The sequence below is a fragment of the Amblyomma maculatum genome, chromosome 3, assembly GCF_055883805.1.
Source record: "Amblyomma maculatum isolate TAMU_Amacu chromosome 3, ASM5588380v1, whole genome shotgun sequence".
In the NCBI taxonomy this organism is placed as follows: domain Eukaryota; kingdom Metazoa; phylum Arthropoda; class Arachnida; order Ixodida; family Ixodidae; genus Amblyomma; species Amblyomma maculatum.
In genome coordinates this window covers 77,862,960-77,883,174 of record NC_139346.1, presented here as the reverse complement: position 1 = coordinate 77,883,174, position 20,215 = coordinate 77,862,960, and the positions used below count along the sequence as shown (strand labels likewise).

General features: G+C 46.3%; 1 protein-coding gene across 25 annotated transcripts in view; it reads right to left on the bottom strand.

Moving 5' to 3' along the window:
- The window catches only part of LOC146195028 (uncharacterized), a 413,834-nt gene that overhangs the window by 19,614 nt on the left and 374,005 nt on the right, over window positions 1-20,215 (bottom strand). For 23 of the 25 annotated variants that reach the window (XM_084597655.1, XM_084597641.1, XM_084597654.1 and 20 more), the window contains 2 exons: window positions 8,018-8,056; window positions 1,607-1,642 (listed from right to left, as the gene is read on the bottom strand). In XM_084597655.1, the coding sequence (XP_084453781.1) occupies window positions 1,607-1,642; window positions 8,018-8,056 (75 nt within the window). The remainder of the gene's footprint in view (window positions 1-1,606; window positions 1,643-8,017; window positions 8,057-20,215) is intronic. The other 2 variants (XM_084597638.1, XM_084597631.1) reach the window with 1 other exon arrangement.

Below are 20,215 nucleotides of genomic sequence, written 5' to 3'. Positions count from 1 at the left end.
GGTTCTCAACGCTATCGTCTCAAATCTTCAAGACGGAACTTATTTTCCCCCATAATTTTTTTCTGGGCATTATACCGATATTGCTGGTGAAAATGATCTCAGAAAAGTGTTCTGCACTATCGCAATCGTAACAAACAAATCACTCCAGTTATAATACGGCCAAGGGTCGAAATTGGTACGTTGATACAGCTATCAACCTCCTTTAAACGACAAGTGGCTCCGAGGGTCGTAGGTAAAATGGGTATATCGAAGAACCTGAATTTGCAGCCACCAATAAATCATAGGCGAAGTAAATTCCTGCACAATCTTCTCATAGAAAATCAGTCCAGGAGCTCAAAGTTGGAACTATACTATGGAGCTACCAGTTAAACACAGCGCCTCGGACGTCATTTTTGCAAATGAACGAGAAGGCGGCTACTCACGAATGAGATGGAGGTGTCTAGACCGGAAAACTGTCCCGAGATAATGCAACTCGTCCGACATTGAGTCTTGAACAAAATGCTGCTCCCCGATAAGGTAGTAGCTCTCGAACCAGCTTGGAATTCGCAAATGCACCGAGACATGCTGGCGTACCTACCTCCGCTGTATAAGCATTTCCCTAATATCATAATGAGTGTCTGGAGCCTTCAAGCATTTAGCAGGCCAGTGTAGTGTTTGTGAAAACAAGGTCAAAATAGACTCCTAGACATACCGGGACCTGATCCTAGAGACTGATATCATCCTTGTATTGGGAGAAAGCTCGGTACCTGAACTGGTGAAATCGCCAAGGCGATGTTACTGCTGTATAAATACTCTCCAACGATGTTAACCGCATCACCTCACCTTCTGAACGAGGGGCGTTTCTTCACAAGATTTTTTTCTAATCATTCTCTCCAGATTGCACTGTTCGCTATTTAGGAGATCTTTCAATATAAATCATACTCTTTCAAGCTTGTATTCAACGAACCGCTCAAAGGTGCTCTTCGAAAATAGTGAAGTAAAAAAACTTCCTATGCAATCATGACTATTTCCAAAGCGTTTGGAAACCTCTCGAAAGCTTGATGTGGACATGTCGAACTAAAATGCGATACATTGTAGGGGACGCAATGTACATGCAATATCTGAAACTGAAGCCAATATTCGTTGAGCAAAGATTCGCTTTAGATTATATTTATCTAGTCTTTACTGTTCACGGTCTCCTTTATGATGGCAGTCTTTTATATATCAGCCTATTTTATTTCTAACTTAGTAGTACTAGAAATGCAGACTTTTCACTATACGCCAGTGTTGCGGCTCAGTGTTCCAGACCTACTACAGAGCCGACGTAACCGTAAACTAACCTGCCACTATATACGGGTAATATTACTGCCTAAGTGCAATGCGCAAGCGTGCTGTGAGACGTCAGTGCACATGAGATCGCCCTAAGTGGTTGCATTACCCGGCTGTCAATGCTTTACTAAAGCGTCCCTCATATACTTATTTCATTTCAGGCGTTTAACTCGTGGAAATTATACAGATTTTACACACATATCAGCTAGCAGGAAGTGCATTGGAAAATACAAGACATTACATGTGATAAGCGTAGAATGTTTGTAGACCACATAGAAGGCAATGTTAAAACACTTACGATGGGTTTCCTGCGAATCGTAGTCTTCATCATAATCTATATGGTTCAAAATAAAGTTGTAAGTAAGCACAAAGCATTTGCAAAATATGAATTATATGCCTATATTAATCATATGAGAATATGGATAATACCAGTAGGTGTTTTACAATATTTCAAAGACGCAACAGACACCACTTTTAACACGGAGTCTGGCGCCCGTGTCAGTTATAAATAAAGCAAGGTTTCGCTCACTTGATACAAGTGAAGACGGGATACCCGCGCTTACCTCAGTATGTAGGGATTTATCACCACTGTGCATATATAGAAAGCCTAAGCGAACTGTATTTCACGTCCTTTGCATAATCATTGCACTTCATCCCCCCCCCCCTTTTTTTCGCTTGTACTGTTCTGATACCATTTACTTTGCATCCATGGTTTTATGCCATTCAATTACACATTTTCCCTCTTTTATTCCAATAAAGAAACAAAACGCTGTGGTTACACACAGCTAGGAATGTTGTTACATCAGTCGAACTTCATTTCAAACCTTGAGACCTTCACTGTTTAAATTTTGTTTAGAATACCATGCAATTGTCAAACTCCTTGCTTTTCAATGGGCTAACAGAGACGCTCCAGATGTGATTTCGCATGAACAAGCGTCGCCGTGCTCCCCAACCTCATTGCTAAACTCTGTCAATCTTTCGACATACTGACATTTTGAGTGCGTGCCATTCGACATTGTGCGTCTGAGATCGCAAGTTTTACTCGCCTACGAACTACCTCTGTATTGGTGGAGCAACTGACAGAACCTCATGCTTTTAATAGTAGATACTTAAGGCTTTTCACTCCAAGCAGGAATGTTTACAGTATATTACCAATATAACATTTCTTGGTCCCTTGGAAAAAGAGCTGTGCAGGCAAGGGAATTTCGCACGATAATGTAAGCAGTGAGGGAAAAAAATACTGCACTGCAGCCAGGTAACGAGAAAAATGCATGTCTCAAATTGGTGTCAAAAGTGAAGCTTTCACAAACACACTTCACAAATGGCTCAACTGTTGTACAGTTTACTGCTACGGCAGGCACGTAATTCCAAATACTGATAGCTCTTTGGAAGGATGAATATTTGTTTGCAATATAACTCATCTATTGTATTGTTTTGTAATATTATTACGAGCAGAAATCCTAAATTGATCCAGAAGGAACGTTGACCGGGCTATTTAGAAGTGTCCACAATAAAGCTGCAGTAGAAATTTAAATTTGGAAATAGTCCTACTTGTGAGAACATTTTTAAGCCGGCACTGTTTCGCAAATTTTTTACTGCATGAGGCCCACCAGGGTATTGCAACTATGAATGAAGTCAAGAGGTCAAATATGTAGCAGCCAGATGCCGACCTGGACATCTGCTGGGTTGCGTCAGAATTTCGAAACTGTGTCCAGTTTGACCGTCGCCCAGTGAGACAAGCCAGCGGTTTATCGAAAGGAGTTGCAGGAACTCATTGCTAAAGACCAGGTGCTGTCCAATGTGCGATGGTACGTGATTGAGGGTTGGTCAGTGCCCGCTCGCGTTGAAGGCTCTAAAATGAAGAGTTACTACAAAAGCTGCCGGGAGCTGTTGATTTAGGCGCGGTTGGTACTGTGGGGTCGCCGAGTAGCTGTGCCAAGGAATGCATGCGTCCGATTGCTTAAGTTGCTGCATGAGGCCCAGCAAGGTATTGTAACTATGAAGAAAGTTAGGAGGTAAAACTTGTGGCAACCAGACACCGACCTAGACATCTGCCAGGTTGCGTCAGTGTGTCGAAACTGTGTCCTATTTTGCCAATGCCTGTTTCACGAGAACCAGTTAGCTGCCCTGCTACCAATGAAAAGTGGTTACAGCTTTACGTTGACTTCACCGTGCCAATTAAGGAGAAAATGTTGAAAATCGTAGTAGACACGCACAGAAAATGAATTGATGCTTTTTCTCTGTCTCAAGCTACTTCGAACAGCACGGTAGGAGGTTTGAGTATTTTTTGAGACAGTTTGCCCTGCCTCGAACGATCCTTTCAGACAATGGCACCATATTTACTTGTGAAGAGTTTGCTAGAGTTGAGGAACGGAAGGGCGTAGAGCACATTCACACTCCACCCTACCACGACCAAAGCAATGGGCTTCCAGAACGCGCCGCAGTCAGAACAATGAAAGATAGCCTGAAGAAGATGCCTGTCATAAATATAGCAACCGCTTGCGCTAGGGTACTGTGCAAATATAGAAATGCTCCGAAACAGTCCAGACTGTTTTGAGAATTGTCGCCTTTTCCTCCTAGGAAACAGCCCCCACAGCGCGAAACATTAAGATGGCTGGCGCTTCGCCCCGGGAGATACCAACTTTTTTAGAAGCTATGGTGTTGGTGATAAATGCACACTAGGCAGGGTGAAATCATTATAGGCGCAAGGCTTATGACTGAGACGGAAGACCATCAGATTGTTCGTCGCCATGTTGACCAAGTACGCAAACGCTACATGGAAGAACCATTTGCGTCACAGGCCAGGACATCTGAGTTGTCACCTGATGCAAGCCAAGGAGAAATCATGTCGGAAGTTACTGAAGGTGCACACCCCCGGAGCCCGTTTTACAAGCTGTTTGCAGCACTACGAAAGCTGAGAGATATCTGAGCTATTAAGGGTGGTGCGCACTGCATGGCTGTGCTCGTAATCTTTTGTGCCTGTCGCTGACGACGGCACAAAAGATTACGAGCACAGAAGCCATGCAGCGCGCACCAACCTCATTGACCCAGACCGCTGTTAGATTTCGTAGTGCTGCAAGCAGCTTGTGAAACGGAGTATAAGGAGAAGGAATGCTGATAGCCAAGTTCGACCAGGCGCAGCTGCCATTGATGACCGTCCCCGGGCTACTTGCAGATGCATGGAACCTTTTCCTCTTCTCGTATAGTCTTTCATTCGTTCTCTAGTGTCATTTATATATTGTCCAGCTGAGAATTACCGGCTGGCCATTCGCCGGGCGACGGGTCTGTGTAGTAGTTTTCTGGCGCTGTGACTGTTTGGCTGAACGCTTAACAGCAAATCTGCGGCGATGACTGGAAACTACCTGTCGTAGCAAATCGCGAGTTCGGTATCTGCCCGTAAGGTTAATTCCGTGTGCGTTGGTGCCTACAGTTGTCACTACAATTGTGAATTATAACTGAAAACATAGACGTTCTTATAGGTAAATGTTAAACTCATCACTAGCGAAAATCCGTCTGCAGAAGCGAAGCGATTTCCTTCCCAGTCGTCCTGGCCGCTACTGCTGATGCCAACAGTTTCCGCTGTGCAAAACGGATGTTACGGTCTTCTGGCGCTCTCAAACAATACAAGAGATAGCAGCACGATACCGGAAAGCCTCCGCAAGCAACGCGCAGTAGTCGTGGTTCACTGCTACCACCGCAACACCAATGGAGCACGCACAGCCCAAGATGGCGTCGAGTGGAATCGTGAACTTTTCCTGTATTGTCTTTACGAGGCGTCACCATAAAATCAAGATTACGGCGCCTTGTCATAAAAACTGAAATCGTCTATACAAAGCCCGTCACTTAACGTCAACACCTTTCTTACCCTCTGTGCTAGTATCTGCATTAGAACGTTCGTTCATTCTGGTTTCACAACGAGAAAATTCATTCAAAATATCAAGTGCGATATAACGTTCTGTGAATAATCGTGGTCTCATTCGTATACCCGCCTCAGTAGCAATAACACGCGCATAAATCTCGTACTTACGCGAGCACCTGAATGCATATACAGCCACCTGATCAGCAAATATTCCTAATATTCTCCTCCAAATTATTTTCTTGCGGCGCAGTGTTACCTCCGTAGCTTCCATTGAGAACACTGCCTGTTCGGAGCTGCACTCTCTCAAGGGAGAGATCAATCGAGACCCCGATACTCCGGCTCAAGTCAACCGTAGCCTTCGATGCTCCATTTGCTAGCTAGTCGCGGCAACGATTGCGTCATTTCAGGATATTATTCTTTGTCTCGTTGCATCTAAATGACAATGGAGGATGACATGTCAACGTGTGAACGGGAGTGTCTGGCCCTTGCAGGCCATAGCATTATCTTTAAAAGTTGATGCTTCGCTTCCTCAGAGAGCTAATAAGTTCATAATATACCGATGGATGCACAAGGGTACAATCATCCTTCCGATGCAATGGCGCGAAATAAAGCAACTTATTACCTGTAACAAGCTTCCAGTCAAGAAATTATTACACACTTTAGCCTCTAATCAGGTGTTCATGCAATAGGGCCTTTAACGGTGCATTTCCATTCCGAGAATATTTAGAACTGAGCGAGTAGTACAGAAATTTGCCAAACGGTCATCATCTATGGTTCGTTTCGTTTTCGTGGAAACAAAGACTACTACTGCCCTCATTTCACGGTAGGTACCCATAGCTATAACGTATTGCGTGCAATCGGAGTTAAAACATTCTAAGTTCACTTCCATACTGCAAACTAGCCGCTAGCCTTACCAACAGATGGATACTAAATGGGAATAAAATGATGCCGTTTTCCCCAACACAGCCCCAATCAAAGGTTTCCTCACATGTTTGGCACAAAACCATTGTCACAGTTTGCGATTCCTTGTTCTAAATTCTATGCTATGGCAAAGGCGAAGACGGTGGCGACGCCTTCTAGACCAATCTATCTGTAAATGCTTTGCACGTAAAAAAGTAGGACTTTTATACAGTTAATCGATACGGACGTGCACAGGCTCCTCCGCATAGATGGAAATATGTGGAGGCAGCAATGTGCGGTGCACGTGTAGAGGGTCTGTGCAATCTGCATGTGGGGCGATCGGCTCTGGCGATCCTAAAGACCTCGCAAATGTCTTTTCGCCAAATATTTAAGGTTAGAAATCAGTTCCTCTTTGACAGAATTTTTTTTTTAGTTTGAAAGCACTACAACGCTACATACAAGTGTTGAATGATTTTGCCTAAGTCGAAATATGGAATCAGTGCTGGCAAAAAAAATATGTATGTCAAAAATTTTTACGCATGGCGCCACCAATTGGAATCACTGCCTAAAAGTAGGGTTAATCATCCTTAGCCCTCAAGCCTAATATCCAATCGAATTTAAAGGAAAGCAAGAGCCCTATATGTCCAATAACGATAAAGTCCGCTCTCCTTGTTGCGCCTGATATCGCCCGAAGTGTATCATAAGCCGCAAACTGTGACGTATTTTTGATCATGAGAAACACCTGCAGCAAAGGACACCGGCCCTATACTACAGGCAATGCGATGCGTACAGTTCGCCGACAATAATGTGACGACACTACTTCCTGTTTTTGAGCCACAATCGTTATTCAGACGTTCACTGTACAGTTTTCCGAGTGTTTATAGCATTTCTCGTTGCATATAACATACATATTCTAATCGCTTTCGAGTCCAGGTAGCGTCATGGACACAAACTGACAAAGAGTGCAGCTCCAGCTTCATATCTTCAAGCCGAAGTTTTGGCCAATATGACTGCCAGAACTGCAAGCAGCATGACAAATTTCATCCGAAACACGACGAACTGAGCACCGAATAAAAAATCAACAGAAAGAACTTCATCAAGGCGAAAGCATTTCCATGCTCAAAGGCTGCGAAAAGTTTCGCCAGAAGCTATTCGCAGCAAACGTGCGCCGGAAATGTTGCCACTAAATGCTAAGAAAAACATTTGTCTTCAATCGGAATTGATGTGATACAGATAATGATGGTAATAGCGATGACATTGGCGGTGCATAGAGTTCATAGTGATGCCAGAAGCGACAGTAGTGATGACGATAGTAGGGTGAGAGTGACAATTCAGTTAGTGAAAGCTGTCCTCTAACGTGGCTTTTGATATTTCCGACCTTAAGCACACTTAAGTGCAGTGCTGTAATTATTAGGTGCCCAAACCCGTGGCAGAATAATCATACGCGTTCAGAAGCATAAGTAACATTTAGAGTCGCTAAGAAATTTTTGATTCTCTTCTTCCCATTTCCTCCTCACAATCCATGACAGTGGCCTTTCAATTTCTTCCTCTACATCTCCCTTACATTCCACAATAGCAAACACTCTCGCTTTCTTCTCGTTTCTTTCGTCTTTGACATTGGAGGGTCCTCATCCGCGCGGCCATTCGTGGTGGGCTCCGTGAAACGTATTACGCCGTAAAATATTGGTCCAAGGACCTACTTTCTTTCAGTACAAATATTCATTTATACTGCGTCGAATATTTTTTCTAAAACACCTCAAAGTAACTTCTCCGGCAAGACTTAGTACAAATAAAAAGTTACTGGAAGACGCGAGAATCGTTCTACTGGTCTTTTAAGGCATTATCAATAACGTATATTATAGTGAAGTGCGAAATTCGCCAGCAGCCGTGTCAAACTACGTAAAAGATGACAATGCGGGTATACAAACTCTGTTAAAGGCGACTTCTTACCTAAAGAGTCAGCGTCGCTGTGATCGTCCAGGCCTAATCCTGCATTGAAAAATATAGTGACAGTTTGCATAGGTATTTAGAAATCAACAAACTGTAATCTGTAAAAAAGTGTTTCTTCGTTTCCTCAATATATATATATATATATATATATATATATATATATATATATATATATATATATATATATATATATATATATACATTTATCGTCACACACCATAGCACATCGACGGAAGAAGATGAACCGTCGGACGATCGGTAGAGGAAAAAGGAGAACGAGGGTCAGAAGGACATTTGTAGTTGTGGTCCTGCTTCCATCAATCCCACTGTAAATAAACCCCCTGTGCGTAGTCAGCACGTAACAGTTGTGGTGGAGGTGCTGTGTAGGCTATATCTGCAGACCCTGGTATAACGCGTCGAAAGTACGAGCATAGACCTAAATAGCTCTGCAGCTTATTCACTGATTGGGGCACCTTAAAACTTTTGACAGCTTCAATTTTCTTTGGATGCGGTAGAACACCTTCTTTATCAACTAAGTGACCAAGACAATTGTTTCACCATCCCCAAAATGACACTTCTTCGAATTCAGTATAAGTCTAGCTCGTTTCATGCAATTAAGCGCGATATCCAGACGACTGCTGTGCTCACAAAATGTTTTCCCAAAAATTACAACGTCGTCCAAATAACATAAACAGATTTGCCATTTTAGTCCACGCAGCACTGTATCCATGAATCGCTCGAATGTGGCATGTGCATTACATAATCCAAAAGGCATAACATTAAATTCATACAGACCGTCTGGCGTTACGAATACCGTTTTCTCTTCATCTGCAGTGTGCATGGGACTTTGCCAGTAGCCTGATCTCAAGTCAATAGAAGAAAAGTATGCAGCTGAATGCAGACGGTCTATAGCGTCATCTATACGTGGAATTGGGTAGACATCTTTCTTCGTTACTGTATTTAAGCGAAGGTAGTCAACACAAAACCTTTCTAACAAAGATGACTGGAGCTGCCCAATGGATTAGAAGATTCTCGAATAATGCCGCACTTTAGCATCTCTTGACCTTCATCATCGATTACCTTACCTTCAGCTGCTGAGACCCGATAGGGCTTCAGGCGTATCGGAGGTGCGGACCCGGTGTTGATCGTGTGATGCATACGACTGGTAAGTGAGAAATATATATATTGTTACGTGGCGGCAAACGATGGCAACAGGAGAACAGAGGACAGAGAGAAGATGCTCGATGGTCGTGATATGACGTTTAATGAATCTGTGAGCAGGCCTAGCGCGCACGCTCCTGCCCACGCCACTGCCCTCTTCTTCCTCCTTCGTCCGTAACATGACCGGGGGTCACCGAGCGGTCGTCCCGATCGTAGACGAGGAAGTTTACCGATGATGATTCCATGGCATGATGATAGGCGTGCCTGGATGCTTGAAGAAGAGAAAGAAGTAAGAATAGAACAGATTGCCGATGCGATGTCTGATGCGTGGGTGATCCGCCTCCCCTGGAGCTGTCAAACATCCGTCACTAGAGTCCATGGGACCGATGGCTCGAGGTCACGTCGGGCAGCTTGGGCGGGGCGGGGTTGCGTGTTCGTGTCAATCGGTTCCTTCGGGTCGTTGGAGTCTTTCGGGTCCTTCGTCTCGGTTCTGATTGGTGTGCCTGTTCTTGTCTTCAGGACCGAGCTGGGGGCTGGGCGGTGGTAGCTGGTCAGGTCTAGGCTTGAAAGGCTCGGGCGAAGCTGCTCGGCGATGTCCCTGGGCCCTCGGTTGATGACCCCGGTTTACAGATGGCGTCGATGCTCCAAGGCGAGGATGGGGATGACGAACTCAGCATCTCCACCAAATGTTACGTGGCAGCAAGCGATAACAACAGGAGAACAGAGTACAGAGAGAATGTGCTCAATTTGGTTGGTTGTACAACTTTTAATTCCATCGGAAACGGGGAGTCGTGCGCCCGCGGATTAGAGGCTGGCAGGTAGCCACAGCAAAACTGCCATTCAAAATTTTGGGAAGGGGAGGATATCGCTGGAGGCGGCCAAACTCCTCACCCAAAGAACGATAAATAGGAAAATTCAGTTATTTGGACACCAGCGCAAGCTGCTGTCCCTGGTAACGAGGCGGCTAACGAGCTAGCCCGAGCTCCCTACTTCCGGGTAGCCGTCGAGCCGATATCGCTGGAGGCGGCCAAACTCCTCACCCAAAGAACGATAAATAGGAAAATTCAGTTATTTGGACACCAGCTCAAGCTGCCGTCCCTGGTAACGAGGCGGCTAACGAGCTAGCCCGAGCTCTCTACTTCCGGGTAGCCGTCGAGCCCCCCGAACACTGGGCATACGACGAGCGTCTGCTAAATTACGGGGAAATCATCGACCATTATAAATTGGGACGTAGACTGGTACCCCCGCCAGATGTTACAATAAATAATAGAGAAGCTGTCGCGTGGAGGCGGCTACAAACTAATACTTTCATGAACCCGGTCTCGGCGTTTCACTCGCTACCAGACCTTAGGGACAATGATCTCTGCAAACACTGTGGGGCGAGAGGGACCCTCGACCACATAATTTGGGACTGCCCACAATCTCCAGGGATAGGGCAAAATATTACAAGTAGAGAAGCCTGGGATACCCTGCTGCGAAGCGCGGACCCTGCGATCCAGCACCGCACCGTCCATCTGGCGGAAGAGGCCGCAACAAGCCAAGGTGCTCGATGGTCGTGAGATGACGTTTAATGAATATGGAAGCGCGCGCGCTCCTGCCCACGCCACTGCTTTCTTCTTCCTCTTCGTTCGTAACAATATATATATAAATTTTGCTAGGAAGATGACGAAGCGGGCAGTGGCGCGGGGCGGAGCACTCGCTCCAAGCCCGCTGGCCATTAAAGAATATTTCATCGTCATGTCATCATGTAGTTCTGTTTCTATTGTGTCGCCGTGTTTCATCGCTTGTCATGCCACCACGTAACATTTGGTTGGAGGTGCGGTTCATCCCCATCCTCGCCTTGCGCCATCGAAGCCAACCGTACGCCGGGTTTTTTTTTTATTTTTCATTATTGTTTTTTTTGGTACGCTACAGGAAATTAGGCAGACACTGCTTGGACCCATAGCCAGCGGCTAGTAAAGGGTCCAATGGAAAAAGTTCATAGGCTGCAGGCAGCAATCGTCAAAGTTAGAGACATCAGTAACTTTACAATAAACATAACAAAATTAGTTATCGCTTATACATTCGTAAAACTACCAATGAAGAGAAGAAAATATAAACTAAAACCTCACAAATCAAACAAAAGCGCGTAGAACTTATACAAGAATTAAAGCAAAGAAAGATGAATGCATAATGTCACCACACTATAACAATACATAATGTCACATGTCGCGGAGAAGTAACGCATCCGAGAGCCCGTGCAGATCGCCGCCCAGCTTTACCCCAGCCCTTTGTGTTCAGACCCGACCAGCCGCTCTCCCCAGCCCCGTCCTCAGCCTTGACCACAACACATGACGATCAGGAAGAACCCAAAGCCGACCCGGCCGACCCGACCGACCCTACGACGAAGCGACCTCATGACCACTCGAGCGAAGAGAGCACCCCCGCCCAAGCCGTTCGGCGTGTTCATGAGCCTTGGCCTTCGGCAAACGGTGAAGATTGGACCTGATGCTCTGGGGCAAGCATTCATTCCATCGTCGCATTCATTGTGATGTCCAGCGTTTCATGTCCTAATCCTGTGTCTGTGTTCATCGTCACGTCATGCATTGGATTTCTAACAATCGATCGGGACGATCGCTCGGTGACCCCGGGTAATGCTACGAAGATGACGAAGCGGGCAGTGGCGCGGGGTGGGGCACTCGCTCCGAGCCGCTGGCCATTAAAGCATATTTCATCGTCATGCCATCATGTCGTTTTGTTTCTGTTGTGTCGCCGTGTTCCATCGCTTGTCATGCCACCACGTAACAATATATTGTTACGGGGTAGTTCAGCTTGTAGCAGAGGGCGGACACCGAAGACAAGGCTTTCAAACATATATTCTCTGTAGGCACCAGCCGAAACTGTTGAACGTCGTCTTCTCTCAAACTCACGAGAGTCTTCTTCTTCTTTCCTTATGCGTATGCACCCCTAATGTGACACTACCCCGCCGGCTGAAAAGCACCGTCCCGGTGCGTACTAGCGTCCAAACCAGGGACAATGTAGTATGGTTTTAGGCGTGCAACATGGACCGTCTCGGTGCGTGGTGTAGAGGCATGGCGGACGGGATGCAAGGGCGCAATTTCGTATGCCACTGGTGTCACTTGTCGTGAAAATACGGTAGGGTCCTGTATACCGGGGCAAAAGTTTTTCCGAAAAGCCAACGCGGCGAGCTGGAGTCCAAAGCAGCACGAGAGAGCCGCAAGAATACTCGGTGTTGCGATGACAGGAATAATAGCGACGTTTCTTGGAGTGCTGGGCGACTGCGAGTCGGTTGTGAGCAACAACGCGGGCAGCATCAGCTCGGGCTACGGCGGCACGAGCATATGAGCTGGCAGTGGTGACAGATGGGAGCAGGCATATATATATATATATATATATATATATATATATATATATATATATATATATATATATATATATATATATATATATATATATATATATACATACATACATTGGTATGATATTTCATTTACCTTCATCGTAATATATAGGCATAAAATCGGCTTTTTTTCTGGACTGTGCTACAAAGCAGATTTGGCAGCAATGACTTCAATTTCTTGTCTACAGTGAGAAGATACGGCACAAAGATTACACCACCGGCATAATTTTATATATTTTCACTTGGTAGGGACAATGCCACAGAGCACAACCAATGCAATTGAGACTGCAATGAAAGAAACTCTTTATTTGGCTGACTTCCACCCGCAAAGGAACTAAGCAAATCCGCAAAGGCGACAGCAGCAAGAGCCGGTGGCGATCGCTGATCTACGAATGCACATTATGCTTGCGGTAGTGCTAAATTTTATTTCGGCTCAGAAGCATCTAGACAAGCGAGCCAGTGGATACTGGAAAAGCCTGGAATAATACGGAAGTGGTTGTGCTTGAGTGCGATTTTTGCAGAGCAGTCATAGAGCATCCCGCGCTAAAAAAAAGTGATAAATGCGCGTTTAGAGATACCTGTGATGCACGGAGAGCGTAAGGTTGCTCCGTGCACTACCATCCCAGTGCTAAGGCAATATACTGGCAGGTGTTAAAAAACAACCAAAGGTTCGCGACATTACCCCCTCCCCCAACGCCTTGACGTTCCAAAATAAACAGAAAAAAGTAAACGTAAATGCACCAGCGTTTAAACACCAGAGATCATTCACAGTGCATGATATGGCTTGAGACCTACAGAAAGTACGATTTCTGGGCGCGCGCGTCGCCACTGGGATGCTGCCACTCCGTCAGGATGGACTTAGTAGCCCGGTTGTCCGACTCTGCGAAGGGTTTTGTACGGCCCAAAGCATGTACGTAACGACTTCTGACTTAGTCCGCGACGGCGAATCGGCAGCGCCCAAACCCAGACTAGTTCTACTCGCTTGTAGTCTGCGTTGCCTCATCGCAAGTTGTAGCGTCGGGCGTCGATCGTTGCTGGTCTTTAATGCGGAGCCGTGAGTCGGGATTCCTCAGCGTGCTGAAGGTAGGTGGCACGGTTGTTCTCGTCTGTGACGTCAGGAAGCATTGCTTCGGGTTTGATAAGGGGGGCCTGCCATACCACGGCCGAACTGAATGCCGCTATGGGCACTGTATTCTTACGGCCTGCGATTTGGGCATAGTTGCCCCCTGCGGTCGCAGCTTGTTGGAGAGCGCTGCAACCTTGATTTTGCGCCGTCAGCCGCGCTTCCGAATGCTTTTAGAGCTTTTTGGGTTCTACGGTTTCCCGGCATGAGAGAGTAGACGTGCAGAAATTTGTTATCTTTGACTTTGTTGCAGGAAGCCAACCCACTAACTCGAGACGCTGCACTAGCTACGAAATGAGAGGATAACCACCATGCGATACATTTCTGACGAGATTTGCTAATTCTTCAGTCTCACTAAATGAAGAACGTAAATACAATATGGAAGTTCGTCGCCGAATAAATATGCATTTTTGGGTTTACGTAGTAAATGGGATAAGTGCGTACGTGTGCGCTCGTATATCGTGACCGGCATTTTCAGCAGTAACCGCTACAGGGCAAAGGTTCGGAAATAAGTAATGAAGATCAAAATCTTTGGCATATGGTTCATTCACAGCAAAACAATTATCGCAATAATGCACATCAATGAAACCAGGCACGGGATCCCAACTTGCTTAAAATTACTTAAATTGCAAAACACCATTGGCACATTAACACTCCTAAATGCTAAATACACGTACTAAGCTATCGATGCGCGCCTTTAGCGTGAAAAAAAAAACTGCGAATGATGAAGCATGCTTTTACGTAGAAAGTACTACTTTCCTACGGAACATATCACACAAGCAAGAGTAACTAGCTGACGGAACCTCAGACCTAGATTTGTTTCCTTGAAGGATTGTGCACATTGTTAGATGATTTATTATTTTTGTCTCTGACCGCTTTCGTGTAATTAATGAGGGTTATTCTTAAGAATTTCTCCGTGATTAAACACGCGAACCTTTTAGCATGGTTGTTTTGCCCCCTCTGGCATCTGAACAGAACTGACTATTCAAGCTCCCGCTATTTGTCTAGGAATATTTGTCTAGGTCAACTCCTCCACAGGTCTTACAAAGTAACTCACATGTCTGTCTAAAAGAGCCAACAGCTCGGTTTAGGATAACAAGGTGCACTACTGACTTGGCTCTCTAGACATTTGAAGATTGGATCACGCCAATTACTTGTCGTGACAAAGTTGAGGCTTCCAATGACAGCGATTGGCTTTGCATGTATTCTCCTTATCCCTACACCTCGAAAATAAAATAAAAAGGCGCATGCTGCTGCCTTGCGTACGGCTGCGGTTCACCGGACTACTGGTGCTACATGAGCAACGCAGAGTGCAGGCCTGGGCAGGCTGTGCTTTAGCCTGATAAAGCCCGGACGCCCTCACACAACGAGTCTCCTGGATGGTGGTGGCGTAGATATAGATCGCGTAGGACAGGATAGTGTCCTATGCCTTATGTTCAGCACTGACGTACATATCAATCATATCTATGATGGTCTTGTTCAGCCGTTCGGTAAGTCCGCTAGTTTGTGGATGTTATGCTGTTGTGCGCCAGTGCCTTCTATGACAACAGGTTATTATGGCTTGCGAAAGCACCGCCAATAAATGTTGTTACCCAGTGAGTGATAAGCACTGCGCTGGCGCCGTTACGCAGGGTAGTTAGTTCGACGAACAACTTCGGCGCTTCTGCTGTAGAACCACTAGGCAGGTCTCGCACTTCGGTGCAGCGGGTGATGTAACTGGTAACCATGATGATTCATTTCTTGCCCGTTGATGAAGTTGGAAAAGGGCCAATCAGGCCCATCGCTCTATGGTGAAAGGGCTTTGTCGAGGCGTTATCGGGTTCAGTAGCCCAGCAGGTCTCATCGGTGTTATACTGCGTCGATGACACTCACGGCACGTTATCACGTAATGGACAATGTTTGCTGGTAACCGCGGCCAGTAACACTTCTTGATGTGGTGCAACAAGCGCGCTATCCAGAGATACCCTACTGCGACTCATCGTGTAATGCCCTGCAGAATTTCCTGTGTTAATTTTTTTGGTGAAAGAAGAAGCCGCTAAGCCTTGTTGTGTCCGACGTTCTCCTCAGCTAGGATGTCATGGTCTGAGCGCTCCTCCTGCACGCTACCGCTGCTTTTACCGGTCCCAAGAATGCGTTTCCTCGTTTTCTTTTGACGGCATGTCAACGGAGGCTCGTTACAGTCAGTCTTCGTCACAATACTTGCAGCTAGACCTAAACGCCCGACAACTATTGTGCCGAAATCTTGAAGGCATAAGCAACTTTGAACTAGGCAACGGTAGGGGTATCTTATGTTACGGAGCCAGCAGAGCTTATCGTGATCGCTACCTTGATGGTCGACCGTAAAGGTACGCACGGAATTCCGACATTACCCTGAGGATCGCGAACCGCTCCTCGGTAGTTAAGTAGTTGGCTTCGGCTTTTGAATAGGACCTGCAAACACAAGCAGTAATTTTCCAATCCATTAAAAGAGAAATCTGACACACCAGGCCAACCAGTAATTTATGCATTACATGCCTGAATGTGGCTGGAGCAGAGCACCGGTCGAGCGGTAAAACTTTGAACTCAAATGACTTTCTGGTATGATGAACGCTATGTTGTCCCGGTCTCTTGAGTCGACCTCAGTGTGTCAGTACCCCTTCTTCAAGTCCAAGGTCAAGACATTGCTTTGTAGAGCCGATCCAGGGTGCCTTGGATGCAGGGGAGCGGTTAGAAGTTCTTCTCCGTTATGATATTTAAGCGGTGGTATCAACTCAAAACCAAGCGTTCCGTCTTTCTTTTTCACCAGGAAAACGTGTGCAGTCCAGAAGCTCTTCGATGGCTTGATGACGTCAGTTATCGCGAAGAATTTGATTGAATTTCTCGCGGAGCCCTTGGCATCGTCGCGGTGGTACTAAATAAGGGCTATGATGAAGAGGGCGAGAGTGTTCGTTTGTGATCATTTCGTGCTTTGCTTGCACAAAACACTCATTGTAGTTTTAAAGAGTGAGAATCTCGCTTTTGTGAACAACAGTTTGAACAAGAACAAGAAAGGCACGGGACGGGCTAGACCCGTGTGTTTCCTTTTAAAGTCTGAAGCTGCTCGAGCTGTTTTACAAATATGCATATTGTCCAGCTAACCAAACTTGGCTGTGGTGGTGCTGTGTTGACATCGAACCTGGGCTCATTTCCTCGGGCATGTGCGTTCTTAGCGGGTTGGTCACGGAGGGCAACTATATCTCGTATGCCTGCGAGCTTGTAGAGGAAAGTGATTGGCGTGTCCTTGTTAAGATTCTGGCGTTCTCCAATGAACTTGTTCACCAACACCTCAGTTTGTTCATTTCGAAACGGACGATGCGTCTTGCAATTCCCTGTCCTCGATTCAGTGGTAAGTGAATGTTCCCCTCGACGGCTCCTTGTGTGGTTTTGATATCTCCAGTACAACTATGATGCTTGATCGCGACGCTACGCTCACTGCTTTCCCAAAGACGTGTAGAGCCGCGTCATACCCCTAAACAGCCGCAGTACGTATGGCTTTATCTGTCGATAACTTGATTAGCTATGAGCAAATGTCAATGATCTCGTGACGTTCATTCAGTAGTCTATGCTAAAATCACATCTCGCAAACACGGCTCCAGCACCAAGAAGCTCTTTGGGTATATCCACTACGATTACTGTTGCTTTGCATTGCCTCCAATTAGTAAATAATTTTCCAGAAACGGTGCCAGTCAGGGGGCCATCCCTAGCGGTCAATACTTTCCTGAACTGGAGGCAAACGATCCACTGCTGACAGAATAATCAGCTTCGGTGTCTACAAGGGCTGTAAATGTGTGCCGTCGACAGCAGCTTCAACGTCGCTTGTTCGCACGCTCTCATTGCAATCGGCCTTCGTGCTCGCTCTCGGCTCTGCCGTGTTCTGGGGTCCCGGTGGGGCACATCGTTCCCACATTTCAAAGTGTTGGTATCCAGTCGGAGTCTGGTAGTGTCATCACCGATGCTGTTGCGCGTAGTGGGTAAAGGGCAGCTTCGTAACACGTCGTCGGTGGCAGAGTATCACGTTGGCGTTGAGCAACCTCACTCGCCAGTATGCTGTACGAGAACTGCGGGTCCTCCTTTGCACAATATCACTGTATTTGTCGGCCGGCGGCGCAGAGCGGGCACTGAATGGCGATGGAAAGTGGTAAAGTCGGTTTGGTGGCTCCTTGACCGCAAAGTAAATTTTTTGTGGTATTTCGCCAGGACGGGGTCTTGGGAAGTCAATGGTGAAACGGCACTAGCCAATCCGTCTCTACTGGCAATGAAGCAGGATGTGACAAGCTTCACCGCAGTGAAAGCACAGCGGGCAGTTGTTCGAAGTCCTCCAGGCGTCGCATTTGCTGAGGTTTAGAGTCGTTCGTAGGCCTGGCGGACAGGGGCTACGGGGCGACTTCCAGAGCAAGGAAGGTAGCAGCGATGGCTTGGTGTCACACGTCGTGGAGACAAGCTATGTACTGGCCCGGCGTAGCTCTCAACTAGTGACTACTTACGGGCAAATCTGATGACTTCTGGCGCTGCAGTGTCCATCACTGGGCTCACAAGCGGCTGTCTAGGTTGGAGGGGTACCAAGAATGTGCCGTACATCTTCGCGGAGGACGCCCGTAAACCTCGCTACTTGAACTGTTGAACTCCTGGTAGCACCTAGCCACGGGGAAGACTTCCGTAAGTCATTTGTGGTTGTCGTCTCTTCCAGGCGAGCTATGTTCAGTTGCGGCGAGCGGTTTCACTGGTGAGTCCGGACCTCGAGGTTCGTTTAATGAAGTGCGCTTCTCTTTCGAGTTTGCCCATGTTTCTTGGTGAGTTCCTCACGAGGCACGAACTAGGGACCCTGAGCACTTCACATCAAGAAACTGACGCGTCCTTTGTCATGTTGAGGTCAGCGCTATGAAAGAAGAGCTTCACTTCTTAGACTAAATTTAGGATGGACTCAGTTGGATCAGTAAGGAGAAGCCTTTCCGGTCACGCTTTTCTCCCAAGGCTTGTGAACACGCTGAGCAGCTCTCTCTTACAGTCTTCTCGTGTCGTGAGAGAAGACTACTGATTCTCATACAAATTACGGGCTGCATCGTCTAATACAAAGAAGGCTTTTCAGTGCTTCAGTGCATCGTGTGAATGTGTAAATGAGGAAATTTCGACATACTGATTCAGCCAATAGGCTAGATCTTGTCCTGAGGTGCCGTTGTAAAGGGGGACTGTCAGGACTACTCGTGAATAAAAAGTTGATCCAGTGCTGTGGGTTGAGCCATAGTCGTTGCAGGATCTTTCTTCAGAGTTCAGCAATAAGGGGGGGGGGGGGCGGTTCAGTAGTAGCTCATGATCAGGTTGGAGCCGTTGAGCTTTTAGGTCGGTGGCTGGCGCGGTGGACTGTGGCCAGGTATTCGGGAGGCGTTGACATGGCTGTTATCTTGGCATGTAGGAGGAATCCGGAAAATGGGGGCTGACTTGCGCGCGCAAAAGCACTTAACGAATCGGCGGCGGCGATAGTGGAATATGTACTCGGTGGTCGTCGACCTACGGATGCCCGCTATTCGCGGTAGTGCTGAATTTAAAGTCGTAGCAGAAATATTTAGATAAACCAGCCAAGAGAAAGGAAGAGCGCGGAATGATACGGAAGCAGTTGTGCTCATCTGAAATAATTCCAGATTAATCTAGAAGAGTCCCGTGCTACAAAGAGAGTGATAAAGGCGAGTTTCTCGATGCGATCATGCAAAAACAAAAGCGTAAATTTAGTCCTTGCTCTACACTGGCAGTGATAAGGACACATGCTGGCAGCTGCTGCAAAGAAGAAGTAAAAAAGGTTAGCGGAAATACTAAAAAAAACGTTTCAGATGCCTTAGCAGCAGTGCTTCAGCAAAGATTCCAGTTGCAATACGAAAAACAGTCTTATAATGTGGAACTTTAGCTATACATGATACAGATAGACACGCTTAGATGATAATGATCAATACTATTGTGTTGTTTCCCAAGGAGTATATGTAAATCTTCCGCTAGCTCCTGCCGGCTGGGAGCGAACCGAATTCGACATAATACCGCTGTTCAGTAGAACATTGCTCATCGAAACATCTCATGTGATGAATGTATCTCTACTTTTTGCATGAGTGTAAAAGCGGTATTTGTTTACCAAGATACTTTGTTGGGCGAGTTGGTAAACATCCATTATTAATTTGAACAGCGCAAACAAGATGACACAGGACAAGGTAAAAGGAAGCCCCAGTACAAGCGCTTGTAATGTGGCTTCCTTTTATCTTGTCCTGTGTCTTCTTGTTCGCGCTATTAACATGCAGCACCATGATGCGCATCGGACCACTGGTGGTGTCTTAAGACCATACTTGCACCTGCTAACAGCAAGCCCGCAGTGCTAGAAGGTGCTGGACAAATACAAGTGTGGACAAACAAGGCGTTCACAGCAGAACGAGGCATTCTAACATGGGCATGCAATATTTGCTACTAAATGCTTATTGTCACGTAGTGGCGACGATTCCGGTAGCCGTAAATGAAGACG